This window comes from Pleuronectes platessa, chromosome 2, assembly GCF_947347685.1.
Source record: "Pleuronectes platessa chromosome 2, fPlePla1.1, whole genome shotgun sequence".
Classification (NCBI taxonomy): Eukaryota; Metazoa; Chordata; class Actinopteri; order Pleuronectiformes; family Pleuronectidae; genus Pleuronectes; species Pleuronectes platessa.
Window position 1 is genome coordinate 5,597,780 of NC_070627.1, and position 20,747 is coordinate 5,618,526.

At 41.9% G+C, this 20,747-nt stretch overlaps 1 protein-coding gene across 11 annotated transcripts in view; it reads left to right on the forward strand.

Moving 5' to 3' along the window:
- Positions 1 to 20,108, forward strand: part of LOC128446748 (eukaryotic translation initiation factor 4 gamma 3) — a 45,251-nt gene extending 25,143 nt beyond the window's left edge. For all 11 annotated transcript variants that reach the window (XM_053429655.1, XM_053429647.1, XM_053429648.1 and 8 more), the window contains 25 exons: positions 222 to 660; positions 1,469 to 2,239; positions 2,985 to 3,073; positions 4,498 to 4,780; positions 4,897 to 5,021; positions 6,894 to 7,013; positions 7,631 to 7,786; positions 8,509 to 8,706; positions 9,211 to 9,357; positions 9,445 to 9,678; positions 10,267 to 10,371; positions 11,002 to 11,140; positions 11,477 to 11,598; positions 13,111 to 13,201; positions 13,608 to 13,725; positions 14,049 to 14,272; positions 14,386 to 14,495; positions 14,615 to 14,787; positions 15,268 to 15,393; positions 15,518 to 15,599; positions 16,027 to 16,125; positions 16,326 to 16,472; positions 17,404 to 17,485; positions 17,601 to 17,744; positions 19,091 to 20,108. In XM_053429655.1, the coding sequence (XP_053285630.1) occupies positions 222 to 660; positions 1,469 to 2,239; positions 2,985 to 3,073; positions 4,498 to 4,780; positions 4,897 to 5,021; positions 6,894 to 7,013; positions 7,631 to 7,786; positions 8,509 to 8,706; positions 9,211 to 9,357; positions 9,445 to 9,678; positions 10,267 to 10,371; positions 11,002 to 11,140; positions 11,477 to 11,598; positions 13,111 to 13,201; positions 13,608 to 13,725; positions 14,049 to 14,272; positions 14,386 to 14,495; positions 14,615 to 14,787; positions 15,268 to 15,393; positions 15,518 to 15,599; positions 16,027 to 16,125; positions 16,326 to 16,472; positions 17,404 to 17,485; positions 17,601 to 17,744; positions 19,091 to 19,272 (4,506 nt within the window). In that variant the 3' untranslated portion in view covers positions 19,273 to 20,108. The remainder of the gene's footprint in view (positions 1 to 221; positions 661 to 1,468; positions 2,240 to 2,984; positions 3,074 to 4,497; positions 4,781 to 4,896; positions 5,022 to 6,893; positions 7,014 to 7,630; positions 7,787 to 8,508; positions 8,707 to 9,210; positions 9,358 to 9,444; positions 9,679 to 10,266; positions 10,372 to 11,001; positions 11,141 to 11,476; positions 11,599 to 13,110; positions 13,202 to 13,607; positions 13,726 to 14,048; positions 14,273 to 14,385; positions 14,496 to 14,614; positions 14,788 to 15,267; positions 15,394 to 15,517; positions 15,600 to 16,026; positions 16,126 to 16,325; positions 16,473 to 17,403; positions 17,486 to 17,600; positions 17,745 to 19,090) is intronic.
- Positions 20,109 to 20,747: the final 639 nt, after the last annotated feature.

Below are 20,747 nucleotides of genomic sequence, written 5' to 3' on the forward strand. Positions count from 1 at the left end.
CTTCTTACATTGTTCTTCATTCTCTCTGGCTCCCCCCTGTCTTTTTCTTAACCACACCCCCATTGGACTGTCTGCTTAATCCGTCATTTGGGCTTGCTTGTTTGTTTATCTGTTTGTATGCGCTCTGCCTTCATCTCTGTGCCTGTCTTTCTGGTTTTCTGTGTTGCTAGTTTTTATGGCCACACCCTCCTTATCCTCACATTTTCTACCTCAAATCGCAGCAGCTGAGCAGCAGCCAGACTCCAGAGCCGCAGCCTCCTCAACCACACCAGGCCCACACTGGAGGCTACACCTTGGAGTCCCTGCAGCCCCAGCAGCCCCAACAGCAGCAGCAGCCCCAACAGCAACAGCAACCACAGCATCCCCAGCAGCCACAGCAGCATCCTCAACAGCCACAGCAGCAGCCCCAACAGCAACCCCAGCATTCCCAACAGTCCCAGCATCCACAGCAGCCCCCACAGCCCCCACAGCCTCAACAGCCACAGCAGCCACAGCAACAGCCACATCAGCCCCAACAGCCACCCCCACAGCCACAGCAACCCCCACAGCCACAGCAACCCCAACAGCCACAGCAGCTCCAAGAGCCACAGCAACAGCCCCAGCAGCACCAACATCAGCTGCCGTTGACAAAAGGAGCCTCCGACACCAAACCAGGGCCAGGTCTGCCCCAACACTCTCACCATTCTTTTTAACTATTTCCACAGATCCTAACAGGAAGGAGTGCAACTCTTAACAATCTAAGCAAGGCAGTTTTAACCCCAGAGCTTTTAACATGATATGTGAAACATTTCTCATGTTAAAGGAGATATGATCTGTCAAAGTCAGAGTTCCCCTAAATAATTGACTTGTATAGCCCATATCTCCATTAATTAGGATCTGTTACATGTCAAATTTCAGGTCCATGTGTGTCTCATGTGACCAAATCAGCACATTCAATTTAATTAAGATCTGTAACTGTTTGGCCATAAAAGTACGATGATTTGGCATGAAATGACCCAATTCTAAAAATGTAACATTAGACCCTCTCGAATAAGTTGAGTATTATTTTACTGCTTTGTCATTGCCTCCAATGCCAGACCATATCATCTTTGGAGCAGCAAAGTTTTTCAACTGAACTCTCTGCACACTGAACATTTTCACTTTCGGTTCACGTACACTGTGATGTCAGCAGGGCTCCTTGAACTTAGGTTGAACCTTTCTAGTGCGTTATGTTATCTGTCTTCCTGCTGCGGTTTCACACTCGCAACCTCCACAAAAATGTTGACGGAAAAAAAAAAAAGTCCCTGTCTGGCTTGTTGAACTTGAAACTGTCACAGTCATCAATGTCACAGCTTTTAAACAGATTTATATTTTTTTATTACATTACTTATATGTGAATTACTCTTATGTGTAGTTTGTGATACAAATATTACCTTTTGCTGATTGAATTCTGAAGACATGTAGTCATCTGTATTTTTCCTTGTTCCAGATGATGCGCCAAAACTGCAGCCAGTTGTCCAGAAGTCTTCCTCACCTGGGCTTGTGCAGCCTGAAGCCCCCGTGGAGAGACCGGAGGACAACACACCTGAAGCTGAGCCCACTCCTCCTGCAAGTGAACCGGAGCTTCCCCTCCCCGCCTCGCTCAGCACCCCTGTCAATCTCACACTTACAGCGGCCAACTCAAGTGAACGTCCCTCAGCCAGGGAGTCAGTCTGTTCTCACTTGTCCTCAGTCGAGGAGCAGAAACCCTCTTTGGCGCCACCTCAGCCTCCCAACACAGACAAGCCTCTCTTAGACGCCCCAAGAACTCTGGCTGCCTTGTCTGTAGCAGCCCCCACGGCTTTGAACGGCCTTACCGAGTCCGGGACTGAGCTGGAGACAGCGGGCCATGAGCCTTCTCTCATGCCCCCTGCTGCACTCCAGCCCCAAGCCTCTAGTCCTGCTTACAGAGAAGCCTCCTCTGAAACTTTGCCTTCTGACATGAGGCCACAGGTTCCCATTGCTGCTGCGCTGGCCCCTATGGCTCCTGTGGCTGTGGTGCCAGTTACCCTGAGCTCGAGCCCGGCCCCAGCTTTGCCCGTGATGCTTCCCCCTGGCCTTCCGCCTCTAGTGCAGGCCACAACAGAGGCTGACGAGCCGAGCAAATCCATAGACACTAAAGACCTTGTACCCAGAGCAGGGTTGGAGGCACAAGGTGGCATTACTGACAGCAAGACAGAGTCCCAGCATCAAGCACTCATCAGGAAGAGCCCCACAACAGGTACTTTAATTTGTTGCATTTCAGGAACTGTAAAATTAACACATAACTCTGTTACCAATGAATGTATATAAATGCTCCACGAAGTTAAGTTAAGTAAAAAAGTACTAAGGGTCACAGTAGGAAATTGGGTAGCACAGATTCCGCTGCAGAGAAGTAAGTGATAGGTAGAACTGAAAGTTTTCAGCATCAGTAGATTTAGGTCAGGTCCATGCAGTAGCATCACACACCGTTAAAAATGTAATTATTACGGGCTTTATTATTTCATCATGTTTCTGTTTTTGTTATAAATTATAACAAGCAAATACTTATAGGCCCATAAGTAAGGAATTTGAAGAGCTTATTTATTGTAAGATACCAATGGGTTTTAAATGAGTGTCATTTGTGTCGGTAATAACAGCTGTATGTCCTCCTGGAAACCATAACAATAATAACTCAATGGGGAAACGTACTCTTTTCTATTTATCCCTCTTTTTCTACCTTGTTAAACGCTTTGTGCTTGTAGCTGTTTGTTTAACGTTGGTCTGAGATGAATGAGTTTTAAATCATCAAGGCAATGACGACCTAACAACTTAACCATAAAGCATTTTATATTTGTTTTATGTGTAGAGGCGGTTTTAAGGTTTCAGGATACAGAACGATTATTCTTGTCATCGCTGCCTTTGGGACACAAACTTCACTTCTAAATCCATTGTGGTTCTGCTGTTTACTGACTAACCGCTCGTTCCTGCTTCTGTGTTTTCTGCAGTAAATCAGACGGCTTCTGCGATACCAAAGACCTGGAGGAAACCAAATGAAGGGATCTCTGCTGGAGACGCACCTCAAAAGCAGGATGAGGTAAAAAAAAAAAAAAAAGACTGGATGAAAAGGGGGAAAGAAAATACGAGCTTCAAAGTATATATCATCAATTGTATGTGTATTCTTGTCAGAAGTCTGTCTATGCACAGCCAAGAAATTGTGTTTTAAATAATTGAATGAGATATTCACCCGTCACCATATTTTTTTCCCAAATTGTTGAAATCTCATTATAAAAGACTGAGAATCAAAGGAGTGAGACAGAGGTTGAGAGAGAAGAGGAGGGGCACCGATGTAGGCAGTAGTTCAAGTGAAACATTTTTCCACATGTGTGGTTGGGGATGCAGACATAAATGACTTTGTGGTGTTTCTATCTTCTGAGAACGACATCGAAGGAGTTATCCATCATGTTCACCCTCGGCCGGCCCACTGTCTGTTAAATCAAGCTCTGTCCTGTGCTCATTTCCTTTCCTTTATTGTTTGGTTCTGGCCTCGTAGCTGTGGGAGAATTTGCATACTGACAAATGGGAGGTTTAACAGGCTGTTACACAGCTTCTTATCCACACAGAACAAACACTATAAAGTTAGCGTACCTACAGCTGAGCTGCAAAGATGCTTATGTTTTTGTCGGCGTTTGCTTGTTCGTTTGCAGGATTACACTAAAACTACACAATTGATTGCAAAAATATATTTTAGAGAGATGGGGAATGAACCATGAAAAACAAAATCCTGGATCTGTCCTGTCATCTACACCAAAATTATGAGACCTTTCATTTTCTTTAACATTGTGTGATTGCATTTTTCACCATTTTCTTTGATTTTCTTTGAGAATAATTCATAGATCAAGCATGTTTAGGTGCCTGATATTTATGAGTGTGTGCAATTTGGTGTAGATAAAAATGCGGATGTAGTGTTTTTCATAATGGGACTGTTATACCATGGCTGTATGAGTGCCATTCTCGTTTAAATAAGTCAATTTGCCAATTGAAAAAACACCAATCAGCAATGTTTTCTCAAATGATTCATCATTTGAGTTGTTTTTTCATTTGTAATAACAGACAAGAACAGACAAACGGTTACTTAGAAAGTAATTAACAAAATATTTGTTTAATGTTACACTAAACTTCTATTGTTTATGCAGAAATGCACGTTTCCATTCTTAACATTTTAAGGATATTTCATATGACAAAATATAGTGCAAACAATATAGTATGACAAAAGTAGCCCTCCACATTGTACAGAGAAACACATTTAGGTTTACACACGAAAACGAAAACTTTGGACACCTGACGGGGATTACTGTGAAATAATTGTCTTTGCACTTTAAATCCCCCTCAAGACACAGTACTACATGACAACAGCCATTGAGCTGTTGGTAATTTATTATCTTGCACATTGATTTAAAAGGAAAATGTTTACTGACAAATAATGAGGGATCTGAAAACTGAATATTGCCTCCTCAACAGGACAAGCCAATGTCAGTGGATCAACCTGCTGGAGACCAGGCCCTGCAGGCAGCTCCATTGAGCAACAGCCCTGTGGCTCTAGCAACAGTCTTCACATCCACCCCTGCTCCCGCCAGCAGCCCAGAGGCTGACGGGAAAGTCGCCGTCCCAGAGGAGAACGGTGAGGCTGAGATGGAGCCCATGAGGAACGGAGCGGGCCACACCTCAGAGACGGAGAGCTGCGACAGCGGAGCCACCCCTGGGGACAAGGAGAATTCCACAGGAGCTACACAGGATATAGACGGTAAAGACAAACCTTATTCTCTGGACAATTACCAAATGCAGCACTTGAATTTATCTCTGCCTTTTGGAGTTGCCAGTGTGTAAAGCTACTATATTCACTCTCTCTTGTTTGTCCAGACCTGGCCGATCCCAGTGGGAAGCGTCAGTATAACAGGGACTTCCTGTTGTGCTTCCAGTTCAAGCCTGCCTGCATACAGAAGCCTGAGGGACTCCCACCAATCAGTGACGTGGTGCTAGACAAGGTATGTTACACACTCATAGATGCATAGGCTGTTAGACAAAAGTATACACTGTGATTAAACCTATTGCAGCCGAGGGTTAAAAAATCAATGAATGGAAATAACCCAATGGCAAACGTGAATGTGACTATAGAACTGGAATGTGGCGAGTGAATTGTCTGGTGACCTTGTAAATATATATATATTTTAAACAGTAAACTCTTTATTCAAGAGTTTAGTCTTTCAGTTTGAGAGCAGGACATTCGTTTGACACTGACAGTTTCATTTGTCAGCACTACACCCTGCACCCTATTGGTTGGGGAAATTGTGACAGACTTGTTGCCCAAACAAATCCAAGTCCAGAAGAAGTAAAAAAATCCAAGAACAGAGGTGAAATCCGAGAAGAGACATTTCTCGCATGCTCAGAAGCAGTGTGAGCGCGAGGAGAGGAGCCAAAAGCTGGAGTGCAGGAAATCTAAGCTGAAACAGGGGCTAATGGAGTGAGATGCAGGGTTTTGAATGAAAGCATCACAAAGTCTGAATATGAAATCATTGAGTGCTCTCAAACTGAAACACCACGCTCTAGAATAAAGATAGGACGTTTTGTATGAATGCAAAAGCTCTTCGGTTTCCCTGAGCCAGATGTTTTTAAGTCTTGTTTTTATCTCTGACCATCAGTTTGAATGCTAAAGATATTCCATTTGTGATCTCTTACTCATATTTGAGTCAGAAGTAGTAAGCGTTTGGCATTTTTCGCATTAAAAAATACAAAGATTAATTTATCTATTTGTTAAAAATGTTTCTAAACACGATCCTATCGATCAGGGAGTTGTAGAAGTTCTGCTGTCGTCTATTTTTCCCACAGTGTCATTATTTGCTTCTGTAAACAGAAATGATTATTATTTGGAGCTGTAACAGTGAGTAGATCAGTCATGAAGTAAACAAAGTCAAAGATTCTGCGTCTCCAGTTGCTAAAATGTGATTATTTATAATCTGATCTTTTATTTCACTTGGTTTTGAACTTTATAGTTGGACAATTTGAAAACCATTAAGCTCTGGAAAACTGTAGTGGTAATTTCTGCGGAAGTAAGGCTGAGAACTTTGGCTTTTAAATGATAAATAAAATGAATAAATAATGAAAGTAATGGTTATTTGCACCTCTAATGTAGAGTGTATGCATTGTTCTTCGTTATTGGCTTGCAGCAAAAGGCTTTGTTGGACTCTCCTCTCTTTACATGCACTGGACAAAAGATGCACCACAGAGAGTTAGGTCCATTGCTCTGATCCCCACATATGTATGGGTGGAGCATATAGCCCAGTAAATGCTGTTTTGATTAAAATCCCATTGCCATTATGTCACACTTGGCAGTGTTGAGAGTATGGGCCCCTCCCCCACCTCTCTCAGAAGAACAACCAGTCTGGCGAACACTTGATTGGTACAATGCCACCATCTCATATTCTCTGTGGGAGATGGTGAAATCTCACTGGGAAGGAGTTTAGAGGAAGTCAAAGACGGCTGAAGGACAAAGAGCTGGATTTGTTCTTCTCCCTCCTCCCCCACAACTATCTCACTCTCTCCCGCGTTCCTTTCTTCCTTCCCTCCCTCCCTCTCTTAAACATCTGGTTCTGACTTCTCTCCCTGAGCAGCTCGCTGAACTAAACCAGTTTAATTTATTGCCAGTAGAGTAAAAATACATAAAGCAAGAGCTGGTAATTTGCTATATGACTGTCATTCAGCAAGGGTCACCTTTAAGGGTCCACTGAGTTAGAACGTGCGGGCACACACACACACATTCTCAGACCAGACTCTTTTTGCCCACTACTATTTGGGGGTTCATTGCTCCCCCTGCTGTCCAGTTCATTGTGAGTGTGTGTGTGTGTGTGTGTGTGTTGCAGATGAACCAAAACAAGTTGCCATCCCGAGTCCCGGAATCTCGGGTGATTTCCAGAGGACCTGATTTCACACCTGCCTTTGCAGATTTTGGCAGACAGATGATGGGAGGACGAGGCGCTCCAGTAAGTAACTAAGAAACAAACACACACACTCCACCACTTTCTAGCTTCTGTTTCGGTCAACACTTGATAACATCCCGCTTTTAAGAAGAGGATGTTTTCCTAATTTAGAAAATTCTGTTAGAGGTCGGTGATCTCTGGAGGATTTGAGTTTCTTATGATGGTTAATTCAACACAGAAAAACTCTTGAGATATTGAAGTAGGGTTTTGCTTTTGCATGGGTCAAAATCTGGTTGATCAGAAACAATATTTTGGGGGAAATTGGCTTATTCATTTTCTTCACAGGAATCAGGCGAGAAGATTGAATAGACTTATACAGCATTTTTATTTTTGTCAAATACAAGGCGAGAGCTTTGCTGGGTTCAAAGAATGGATGCAGTTACAGGAAGGCCAAACTTTTGAACTTAGTGAGAGCCAGGATGACTTCTTACCCCTTAGACCAGCTGCTCCTAACCTTCAGCATGGCAGTGTTAGCGAGTGTCACCTAAATTATATTTTTGTTACCTTACTTCCAAAACTTACACAAACATAAACACTGGAATTGAAAATCCATTATTTTGGCTAATATAAAAGATATTGAGTCATGGTAATACTGTTTTTCCCTTTCTTCCTGTGTAAAGCTTATAAACCTTGGGGCGCGGCGACCACCACCCAGGAAGATCATCATGACCCTGTCTGTGCACGACGATGTTCAGCTGAAGAAATCAGAGAATGCCTGGAAACCAGGCATGAAGAGGGAAAGCCTCCCAGCCGAACCAGAGTCCAACCAAACACAGGTACGACCAAATATACACAATCTGAAATCCACAAAGCCATGGGCATATATAGAAATGACATATACAGAAACATTTTGATAATTTATGTTAGTGTATGTGATTGAAGATTTTCAAAGTATTGTAAATTCTAGTAAAGATATTGTTTAAATCTGTAAATACTAGGGGTGTAACGATTTTTTTTTTATGAGCACTTTGCCTGTCCTTGGTTTTAAATGGACAAAAGTTGATTTTTATATGCATTTGTGTCAACAGTACTGTTATATGCAGCAAAGTTTATTAAAATAATAATTTTTTTAGTATCGATCTTTATTGTCTTTATGTTCAGTCATCACATGCCTCAAACAACCTCAATCTAAATTTAAAAGCTGTTTGCTAAATAAGAGCAATTGAGAATTTGTGTCATTCTTAATCCGATTAGTAGATTAATCGTTTCAATAATCGACGACTAATCGACTATCAGAATAGTCGTTAGTTGCAGCCCTAGTAAATATAGGAAAATCATTGTATAGAGTATTTAGTTACCGTATTACTTCATAATGATTTAATGTTGCACAGTATAAAATGACCTGACATAATTTCATCTCCCAACTTGTGTTGAGAAACGTGCCTTTATCATCAATACCAGCTTTACAACAGGACTAGTTTTTCCGGTGGAGTGAGAGATTGGTGTTTGTGATCGATGACCTCAGAGTTTAAGTACCTGTTATGACCTACTCCCTCAGGACCTGTTCAAGAAGGTCCGCAGCATCCTGAACAAGCTGACACCTCAGAAGTTCAACCAGCTGATGAAGCAGGTGACGGACCTGACCATCGACACTGAGGAGCGGCTCAAAGGAGTCATCGACCTGGTGTTTGAAAAGGCCATCGACGAGCCCAGCTTCTCGGTGGCCTACGGGAACATGTGCCGCTGCCTCGTCACGGTAAGCAGGTCGCTTAGTTGAGCAGAGAAGTGTGTCGACCTTATAATGAGAGAGTCTTGTGTTTGCAATGTAATTGTTTAGATTGGTTCATATTCAGCTCTGCCTTGATGCAGAATAATGCTCTGAAAAGCAACACAATCCAGTACAGTGGGATGATGTAGTTCTATTGTTTTGATGTCTCTAGAGTCTATACCAGACGACAGACACTATTTATTGTGGAGTCAGAAATAATCCTTTAAAAAACAATTCATTCAACGTGCATATCCTTAATTATAGACTCTATTTACTACAGTTCTAGAGAAACTATTGAATTTTCTGTCTTCCATCATTTGATAACCATAATCATACATATATTAGTCATTAACATCAAAATAATCCAGGTACGAAAATGTTAATAGGTTGATATATAAAAAAAGTTAAACCTGCAGGGTTAGTTCATTATTTATTTTTGTCTTAATGCTTATGTTCACTACTGAATTCATTCCATTTACTGTTCATGTGCAGCTCAAAGTGCCCACCACTGACAAACCCAACAACACAGTGAACTTTCGCAAACTGCTGCTAAACCGCTGTCAGAAGGAGTTTGAGAAAGACAAGGTGGATGATGTGGTGTTTGAGAGGAAGCAGAAGGAGCTGGACTCTGCTGCATCGGTAAGTGTGACGCCGGATCTTTACCGAAACATCTTTTAGTTTCTGTTTCAACTCTGTTCAAGAGGTTTGTTTCCTTGGTCCCATTAGACGGATCGTGACCGACTTCAGGTAGAGCTGCAGCAGGCCAAGGACATTGCCCGGCGGCGATCCATCGGCAACATAAAGTTCATTGGTGAACTCTTCAAGCTAAAGATGCTAACGGAGGCCATCATGCATGACTGCGTGGTGAAGCTGCTGAAGAACCATGACCAAGAATCTTTAGAGTGTCTGTGCAGGCTGTTCACCACCATCGGCAAGGACCTTGACTTTGAGAAGGCCAAGGTGAGTTGGTGGTAGTAAAATTTACATAAATCTTAAATTTATTTTATAACGGTTTTAGAAAGGTCTGAAGGGCTACAGATTGAAAGCTTCTACAGGATAATATGCGGCTGGTTTCCCTTTCAAAATAAAATATTAAGAGCGATGCGTTGTTTGCAGGGATGAAGATGTGATGAGAACTTTTTGTCAGCAGTGTTTTTGACATAAGTGCAGTCGAAGATCAGTTCATGTCTCTGCTGTCATCCCACCAAGATGTATTCTTCTGCACGTGTCAAATAAGTGATTTAGGAGGTGATTCTGACACAGTTTCCAAGACATAAAAGAAAAAAGTTCCGATGTGATTCAATCCCACAGCAGCTGCTTACATGTAGGTTATGAGGAAACGGGAATATCCCCTCAGTGTCCCGACTCGGCTCTGCCTCAATCAGTGACTCCAAGCTGGACTCAGCCGGAGTCCTCAAACTGGATTATTTGTCAACTCTGTAGAATAATAATATCTGCAGTTTGCTGTCTGTTAGATTGAATGGAAACATACTGAACATGACCTTCATGTCTCAAATTAACCGTCTCTCTCCCTCTGTGTCTCACCAGCCTCGGATGGATCAGTATTTTAACCAGATGGAAAAAATCGTCAAAGAGAGGAAGACGTCTTCTCGGATACGGTTCATGTTACAGGATATTATAGACCTGAGATTGGTGAGTGGGTCTTTGCCATTTTTTTGCCATCTCACTTTTACTTCTTCTTCCTCGCAAAGGACGAAAAATCCCAATTAGGTACTTGCAAGCTCGATATGATCCTGAGATGGTGATTAAAAAGCTCTTACCACCAGTAAATGAGTCCTTTCTGATGGATTTTCATCTTGAGAAAAATATCATCAAACACAGCAAACTCAGATGAATGTGTAGTCTTTTCCTCACATCGATGTACGGAACATAATTACTGCAAAATTAGGCGGCTTTTAACTTTCATTTCTATTGCATGAAATGTACATCACACAACAGCCTCTATCCATAGGCCCTCAGTACGGAAAGGGAACATTTTCATAGAAACATTGAACAGGGAAAAATGGAAGAAACCTGAGGAAGACGTGATCACTAATGATCTTTAATTAATTCATCAGTGTGTCCCCAGTCATTAGAATATTCCTCTGTGATTGACTGATTCCTCTGTTTATGCTAAAATGTATCAGCACTGTGTGATAAAACCAACACATGCTACTAAATTCTTTGAATCGTCAAAGATAAAGAGCAAAGAAATCTGTTTAACACATCTATCTGATTCAAGTTTGAAGTCATTGTGGTTCTGTACATATTTTTTTTCTTCAGCACAACTGGGTGTCAAGAAGAGCCGACCAGGGTCCGAAAACCATCGAGCAGATCCACAAGGAGGCAAAGATTGAAGAGCAGGAGGAGCAGAGAAAAGTACAGCAGGCACTGCTCTCCAAGGACACCAAGAGACGGCCAGGTCAGGCCTGCAGTCTAAATCCTCTTTAAAGCTTAGAATCACATCGGCACAGCTATAGTGACTCAGGAAGCCAGGCTGTAGACTTCCTGTCCCTATAGCCTGCAGAGATGCTATTGTGCCCAACAGCAGACAGGAAGCCCCCTAGCTCCCTCCCATCTGCTAGCTGACCTATAATATTTCATCTTGTAACGCAGCATGCCACTAAAACAGTCAGAAATGTCACTCTGTCTGCCACTTTCACAGCCGTTTGACTCCACTGTATTTACTGTGAACTAATCGTAAACCTGTATTTCCCTGTTTTGTTTCTTGTTTTTTTGTGTGGGTGTGTCTCCACAGATCCAAGGGAGCAGAGAGAGCAGAGAGATCAGCGAGTACAGAGAGAGGAGACCTGGAACACTGTGCCCATGACGAAGAACAGCAGGACCATCGACCCCAACAAGATCCCAAAGATCTCCAAGGTGAGATGAGCTTTCCGAGGATCGACGCAGATCTTACCATTCTACCTTTTTCTTGCCTTCTACTGTGAGGTTTGTACAAGCACTTCACACAGGAGACATGAAGCTGCTATTTACTTTCGGTCCCCCATAGTTCAGTTGCTCATATTTCTACACATGGAGATTGACAAACAACAACCTATTGGTAACTGGTTGTGTTCCATGGAAACTTAAGCCGTTGTCAGACGTGACCTCTGGGTAAAATCTGGAGAATTGGCTACAGACTTTAAACATTAAAATTACTCTAGCGAAAATTTTGATTATGATAGTTTGATCTTAGAGATTTGAAATGTTCATTTGAATTAAAGTTGGAACCTAAAGTAGAGTCAGGACTTGTTAAGAGGATGCTGTACAATCAGAAACGTATAATATTTTATGATTTATACAGATATTGGTTAACAAGCTCCTTAGATTTTATACTGAACATTGTTATTACTGATAAAAGACTCATTACAGGGGTATTTGGGTCGATACTTAAACTTCCTTAAACTTATCAACTTGGGTCGATACTTAAACAGTTAAGGGTGTGAAATCCCACTATTTCACACCCATCAATTCCGAGTAAATCAATTCAACGATAAACATAATGATTTGTATGATGAGTTTAATATAGTAAAAAAATTATCAAAACAAGAGAATTTGAAAATAGTAGATTTTGTGAAATCAGCAGTGACCTCTGAGTAGAAACCACAGACAACGTGAAAAGTTGTGAGCCTCATTTTTTGTGCCTGATGGTCTGTGCTGAATCTGGAGGCTGTTTTGAAAACTCCATCTCGGTCGAACATCGTCAGCTTTGTAATTAAGATAAAGCTGTGAGTTGGTTCTTCGTGTTGTGACATGTTCGTCTCGTGTTCATTAAATGTTTTTCCATTTTAGTCTCAGACTTCCTCGTCCGTGGTTTCTGTTCTCTGGCTGGAAAACCGTACATGGGGTTAGATAACTCGGGTCCCATAACTGTTTATGATTAATCCTTGGAATCGGCACAACCGGGCTGTTTGTACAAACTCTCCCTGCTCCCATCTGATCTACATTACTGTAGTTTACATGTTCAGCAGTGCAAAGGTGGCACAAAGGATCCATGAGGTACTGCAGAATAGAAGGAGAACAGACTTTGTGGGATCTCCACCTGCTGGACGCACTCTGACATGTTTCAATGTAGAACAGGGAGCACACTCGTTCACTAAGCCGTTGGGTCACCTCATGTTTACAAAATACAACTTATGGTATGGATGCAGTAATGTAGCTGGGACTTGTCCTTGATTAACATTGGGCAATGCAGAATTCAGACAGTGCTTTGGAAAGAAGCTTAGTGCTCCCTCTGCTGGACATTTTGAGAACATGGAATAGTGGAAATCTGTACCTGTAGATTTCAGTCTAAACCTTTAGACTTTTCCTTTCAGATTTTCTACTATTGTCATCTGTAGTTTTTATTTCTGGAAATGTGACAAGTGATCATCATCGCTTCTCTTTCTGCAGCCTCAGATGGACGAGAAGATCCAGCTGGGCCCCCGGGCTCAAGTCACATGGGGGAAGGGCAGCAGTGGAGGAGCCAAGGCCAATGACTCAGGTGAGGTCACACCACATGACTTTTAAAGATGTCGGATCACTGTGCAGTTCACACTACATGACCTGCTGTCTTGTGATCCGGAGTCTTGTAGCTGTTTAGAGTTTGCGAGGACAGGGTGTCACACACTTCACAATGTTACGACTGTTCCTCTCTGTTTAGCTGTAGAAATCTGGGAGTGTGATAGTCTTTCATGTCTATTCCGTTTAACGAGAATTTCCTTCATTATTTTCTTAAAAAGGTTTTAAAATGTAACTTGATGAAACCCTGATATAAAACTGTAACTTACAATATATCCTGTATACAGGGTCAGGTGACGTATCTTCCTCTTAATGACTGGACCTTGACTCTGATCATCCACAATCGTTATTTTTCACTTATCTTTCTTATGATTTCATCTCTGTAACAGAACTTTCACGCACAGCGGGCGTCAACCGCTTCTCAGCGCTGCAGTCCACCCCCTCACCTCAACCCTCCACCACTCCTCCACAGAACCCAGACTTCGACGCCAGGACAACTCTGGGAAGGTATGAGATGACAACGCTGTCTGATTTTAAGAATCCTGTTGGTGTTAGGTTTCTCTGAAACATGAGGAGAGTGTCTCTGTGATTCTGATATTTATCTCTCCTGGTTTATTATATTTATAACTCTGCTTAACTAGTTTTCATTGAATTTGAAAATAAATCAGTTTTGTTATTAGGGTTTTTTTTGTTTTTTGTTTAGGTCAGTGAAAATAATTTGTAGGAGCAAGTTAACTTTAGGTTCCAAATTGGTTGAAAAGCTTGATACTCAGAGTTTCTCATTTACACTGACATCCTTCCTCACTCTTTGTTCATTCGTCCCCCACCAGTCGTAGCAGTACAGGCAGAGAGCGCAGCGACAAGCCGCTGATCTCTGCACCGCCATCTGTACGGCCTGGTCCGTTCACCAGGGGAAGCAGTTCAAAGGAGCTGCTGGAGAGTCAAGCCCAGGAGGAGCCGCGAAGAGACAGGGAGCGTGAGGGAGCCGAACCCCGGAGACCGAGTGTCACCGAGGACAAACCTGAGCCAGAGCGCAGCAGAGTCCGAGAGCCTGGTGAGATGCACGCCGCTGTCCAACACCGGACAGACAGGACGATAATACTGACACATTCACTCTCTGCCATTAATCACACTGTTGTGACTGTGGTTGTTTATTTGCATCGACAGTGAAACCTGAGCCTGTCCAGACGAGAGAGAAACCTGCTCGGTCTGAGGAGGAGATCGAGAGGAAGTCCAAGTCCATCATCGACGAGTTCCTGCACATTAAAGATTTCAAGGTGATGAGATCCAGTCAACTGATAACTGATTTTTTTTCTTTTCAATTTCATAGAATAAACCTTCTTAAAGGGAAGAATTAAAGTATAAGTCTTGAACATGCGTCTTTGTTTTGTTGCAGGAGGCAGTTCAGTGTGTGGTGGAACTTGATCTGGGCTCTCAGTCTCACATCTTCATACGCGTGGGGGTGGAGTCGACTCTGGAGCGCAGTCAGATCACACGGGACCACTTGGGCCAGCTCCTCTTCCAGCTGGCGCAGAAGGGAATCCTGCCCAAACCCCAGTTCTACAAAGGGTCAGTTCCCCTGCTCAGTTCTACTTAAGAGTTCATTTGAACCCTGTGTGGAGAAGACTATAGTAAATAGATTTATTTTATGTTGTCCAGCCATTTATCTTCCTGTTGATTATTTTCTAAACCTATAATTATGTTGATACGAGGAAATAGAGATATCTCTCTTCTAGAATGGACTGTTTTTACATCAAATTTTTTATTTAGTATAAAAGACCCAAAATGTCTTCTTTACAGTGGCCAATTTCCAGTGTATTTTCGGGTTTTCCTTATGTTCTTACAAATCTATCAACTATCAAACTTTAAGAAACATTACCAACGATTCATTTATTTCTTTGGGGAACATGTAAACATTTTCTGCTTCTAAACTTATTGAATTTAAATTGAGTATAAGAACTCATTTGTTTTTGCTCAATAATTCGATGCTGGTCCGTGTTTCAGAGCGGCTCTTTTTCCTAACCACAAAGTCCTTGTTTCTTTTCCCAGGTTTGCAGACACGCTGGAGCAAGCGGACGACATGGCCATCGACGTTCCCCACATCTGGCTGTACCTGGCCGAGCTGCTCAGCCCTGTGCTGAAGGAGGGGGGCTTCTCTATGAGAGAGCTCTTTAGGTACGAGACCACAAATGTGTTGACTGTGATGAACTCTGCTCTAAACTAAGCTGTGTATGAAGTGAAGATCTGCTTAGACTTTCAAGATTTATTTAAATTTCTGTCATGTTCTGTTTGTTCACAGTGAATTAAGCAAACCTTTGCTTCCTGTGGGAAAAGCTGGGATCTTGATCTCTGAAATACTGCTCATACTATGCAAACAAATGGTAAGAAACACTTCAGTCTGTTCTTCACTCTTTTTTCCTGTTACCTGTTCTCATTATGAAGCAGGTGGATTATAACCAGTGACTCAGCTGTAGATATAATTTAAATACACATAGATTATTGACTTGTATACAATCTATATTGAAATATTTTACTGTTGCACTGCACTGGAGTTCACTGTAGCATTTTTTTGTATTATTCATTCAGTGTTATTATTATAATTCTGTTATAATTATTATAAACCAGTAAATGAAAAATCTCAATGAAATCAACTTTTAAACTGATTTGCTCTTTTGATTTGAAGCAAATATTTTCTAATTCATTAAGTAAGTTTATGAATGAAATGTTTCTCCCTGCTGTAAATTAGACGTAATAGAAAAGACATTTCAGAGCATAGGTTTGTGACGTTGTCCGGTCTCGTCTCCACAGGGCCATCGTACTGTGGCTTCTCTGTGGGAAGAATCAGGCCTCAACTGGACTGACCTTCTGCCGGAGGAAGAGGATGTCCAGGCTTTCATCTCACAACAGGTCAGTGATGAAGGTCAACACTCATCAAGGCCCAAGAAATATCAATGTCGGGAAACCCTCTGTTACCATCTATCAGCTGTTTGAATACTTTTTAACTAATTGAGACAAATAAGAACTTTCTAATGTTTTTTGTATTGTTTCCACGCCGTCCTTCTCTTCTATACTTCCTCACCATATCAATGTTGTCTCCCCTCGAACAGAAACTCCAGTTTCTTCAGTCGGACGCCTCTAGCTCTGAGGCGACTCTGTCCGAAAGAATCTGGTCTCCCGAGGAGCTGAGACAACAGCTGGAGAGACTCCTGCTGGAGGACATGGCCAGTGACGAGCAGATCTTCGATTGGGTGGAGGTACGACAAGTGAAATCAACCAGTCTCTGCGAGTTAGTGGTAAAAATCCTGAATGGCAGACGGAGTGGGGCTGAGTTTACACCTCGTTGTAAAGTAACTGAATATACTTATATTTTGGACCTTGAGCATGATGTTGGTCCACGACTGTTGATAATATCTCATCAATATAATTCCTGGATCTACCTGTGCTCCAAAAAATTTCCTCCCTGGGTCCACAAACGTTCCTGGAAATCCTTTCAGTAGTTTTTGATGAATCCTGCTGACAAACTGACTAAACAAATGAAAACATAAGCTCCAGTTTAAGACCAGAAATACGTCCATTACACATCTACATACTTTGAACTCGCACCGATATCTGGTAAATATAAATAATAAATAAAACCAAAAGCACCCATTAGAGCACGTACCTCCTCTGAGGCCCAACAGTCTCCACCAAATTACACACTCATAGAAATCAGTACTCTTAATATGTCTGGTTATGTCTTTATCAAATTGTCCACACACGTTCTTCATTGGCCCGTAACCCTTGCATTTTCTATATATTTTCAGTTTTTCACAATACACATTTTACAAACAAACAAATATCTCTCTCTATCTGAAAAAACGGCGCCACACATGTAGAAGACACCAAGGAAGATGTTTGTGGTGATTTCTGCAGCGGAGTTAATTCTTCACTTCCTGCCTCTGCCTGCTGCACCCGGCTGCTCCACCTCTGGCCTGAATAATGCGGAGGATTTGTTGTTGATGCGACTGTGCAGAGAATCTCCGGCAGGGTTGTGCATGTGGGAAGGGCAATTCGCGTTCAGGTCCTGTCTGAAAAGGGCTTTGTGTTTACTGCTCTTCAGTGTCATCACTTCTGAGCTGATTCTTGTGAATTTGACAGACCCTGTGTTTTTACTCCTCCTCCTCCTCTGATCTCTCTGTTTCTCAGGAGAACCTGGATGAATCTCAGATGAGCTCGTCTCACTTCCTGAGGGCGTTGATGACGGCTGTGTGTAAGGCAGCAGTGAAAGGTAAGCTCTCCACCAGCCGGAGCAAAGACTCCTCTGCTCAAATCGCACCGCTGATTACAATATTTATTCTCTGCCGAGCAAATGAATTTACTCTGCCTCCTTCTTCACTGTGTAGATAACACCAACTGTCGAGTGGACACGGCCCTCATTCAGAAGAGATTGCCTGTATTACTCAAGTACCTTAACTCAGACACTGAGCGACAGCTGCAAGCACTTTATGCACTTCAGTCGTTGATCGTCGCCCTCGATCAGCCTCCAAGTAAGTTCTGCGTCAGGGTTCACTCCAAATGAAACTCACACATCATCCCTTTTCTTCTTTCTTAAGAATAAACTGTGTAACAAGTAGGGTTGCAAAATTCCGGGAATATTCACAGTTGGAAACTTTCCATGGGAATTAACGGGAAATTGTGTGGGTAATTTATACTAACTGTATTTACCTTGTCATATATAGACATAAATATAAACATTTGTTTTGTCATAGGCTGATTTGAGCCCTGAGGAAACGTTGGGCACTTGACTTTATGCTTCTGCATCTTTGTGTCATTCTCAACATAGGTCTTGGCACAGTATTTGCAAATGCACACAGCCTTTCCTTCTACATTGGCTGGGGTGAAATGTCTCCAGACATGAGATCGTGCACGTGGAAGTGTTCTGTAGAATAAGATGAGAAAAAAAGCTTGTAAAAAAACACTAAAGCAATGCCTGAGATATAAATAGTTGGCCAATTGGAATCGTCTGTAAAAATATTTTACAATGGATGGATAAATGAATAGAAAGAGGCTAGATGAACAGATGAACAATCCTCAATCAGCATGTTAATATATTTCCCCCAGTTATATCATCTAAACTTACCTGACTAGTCCTCCACACTACAGCATGCCTCAATCGCCCTGCTGTAGTGTGAAGGATCCTGGGAATTATCTGTGCATGTGATGGAGAAATGCACAGTGGAGGGTTGAAATTCAAAGTGCAGCGTGTGTTGCATTCCATACATTTTTAAAATAGAGATTTGACTGATGTTTTTATTGCTCAGAGTTTAATTTGCGTATATATATTTTTTTTCAAAATTCCCGAGCTGAATATTCCCATGGAAAGTTTCCGGAAAGTTTCAAAAAAAAATTACCGGACATTTTCCGCCCCTTTGCAACCCTAGTAACAAGTTCTCAGTTGTGATCAAACCAGTGCAACAGTTCAATCTCACTACAAGGTCCATTTAGTAGCTTTTCTGGAGCTTTAGTCCTTGTCACATGATTCTCATCAGCAGAAGAACTTCGCCTTGTTATATGGAATTTTCATATTGCGGTTAATTTTTAAGCACTTTAAGGACATTTGAAGAGTTTGGAATAAAACTTTGAATCTCAAATTTTTTCTCCACTGACATTAACTTGATTCGTTCATTTGAGGAACATCACTCCAAATAACTTTTACAAAACACAATGCCGTCTTCAGTTATTTCTAATACATACATTTTTTGTTTCTTATCTAGATACAAATCGCATTAAGTGAATTGATAACATTAGGAATTGGTCTCACCTCACGGAAAAATTAGATTTATTTCAGTTTCGTAACAGCTGAATCAATGACTGACATGTATTTGTTCTCCAGACCTCCTCCGGATGTTCTTCGACTGTCTCTACGACGAGGACGTCATCTCCGAGGACGCGTTCTACAAGTGGGAGACGAGCAAAGACCCGGCCGAGCAGCTGGGTAAGGGCGTGGCCCTTAAGTCCGTCACGGCCTTCTTCACCTGGCTGCGGGAGGCGGAGGAGGAGTCGGAAGATAATTGACGAGGGGAGACCCCCGGGGGACATGACGTAGTAGAACTACATCCTTACAGCAGAACAAACGTTCAAAATGGGTGCGTGAGCAGGACGACATGTTTACGGCTGGAATTTTTTTCTGCGGTACGGTTCTGAAACATGCCGCCATTTTGAGTTTGGATTCCAACGGCAGAAGCACTAAATACCTGTATTATACATAGAAAATATTTTTGTTTTAAATTTTAACTTACTTTTCTTTTGTTACTTTATAAGAAGAGACTTAAGATACATAGGTTCCGGACTCTTTAATTTATTATTTTTTTAAGGACTGCAAATATGAAAGTTATTTAACATTTGCAGATGCTCACGACAACAGAACAGAAATAACATATAATTAATTATAATAACAAAAATAATAATGAAATGAAATGGCCTCCCCGGACTCCACACTGTTTGGTTTAAAACAGGGTAAAGCAAAGTTATTTGGGATGAAGGGGACGCAAAGATAAAAATCAAATGGATGCACAGGAACTGTCACCGATGTCCGTGTGTGACGGCCAGGGGTCAAAGGTCATCCTCCTGATAACCACAGAGCCTCGGCCTATTCTGCGTTGATATGTACATACACCTCACGAGAGGTCGGGGTATGCATTCATGAAGCGATGCAGGTCAGTCCACAGAACTGTCGAAAAACAAACGCAGACGATCAAACCAGATACATTCAATCGAAAAAATGCAACTTTAAAAAGCAAATGGCCAGGTTCGCTGAGCAAGAAACAAGACATGCTTGTAATACTCCAGACCTACAGAGCAGGTTCAACGCTTGTAAAAACATTAAAGACAAAAAAAGGTATTTAAAAATGCTCGTTCTCATGATTTGTTCTTTCCATGGTTTGGTGCTAGTAGGGGATACGACTCAGTTTGTGTGTGTGTGTGTCTGTCTGTGTGTGTGATGAACTGAGACAGTTGAGTTGTGTTGGAAGTTGCCATAGCATCGTCAGATGACCTGTGTGATCAGACCAGGAGAAGCAGCTGAGTGATGAGCTGCCGGCTCCTCAGGATCAACGACACAGGTTCCACTCGTTTGGTCTGTTTAGTCATCGCAGCCCAAACAATCAAACAGCACCGTGTCTTTGAAAGTGTCTCAGCAGCTTGTCGCCTCATATATTTCTTATTTGTACCATCTTTTGTATGTGTGTATCTAGATTGTGTGTTTATGAAGCCATGACATGTTTGAGTGTTGTCCGGCATAATGTGGTCACGTGACCACCAGATCGCCCAAAACACACCCACTGTGAACATGGATACCGGAGACGTATTGGTTAACTGATGATTCAATTTATTGGCAATTATTTAGGTAATGTCCAAGCAATAATCTTGCACTGTTAAATATGACTGTATATAATTGTTTGACAGGTATTTTCAAGAACTGAAGATTAGACACAAAACCCTGAAATATTCACTTTACAGTTAAATACGACAAAAGTGGTAAAAGGCTGAAA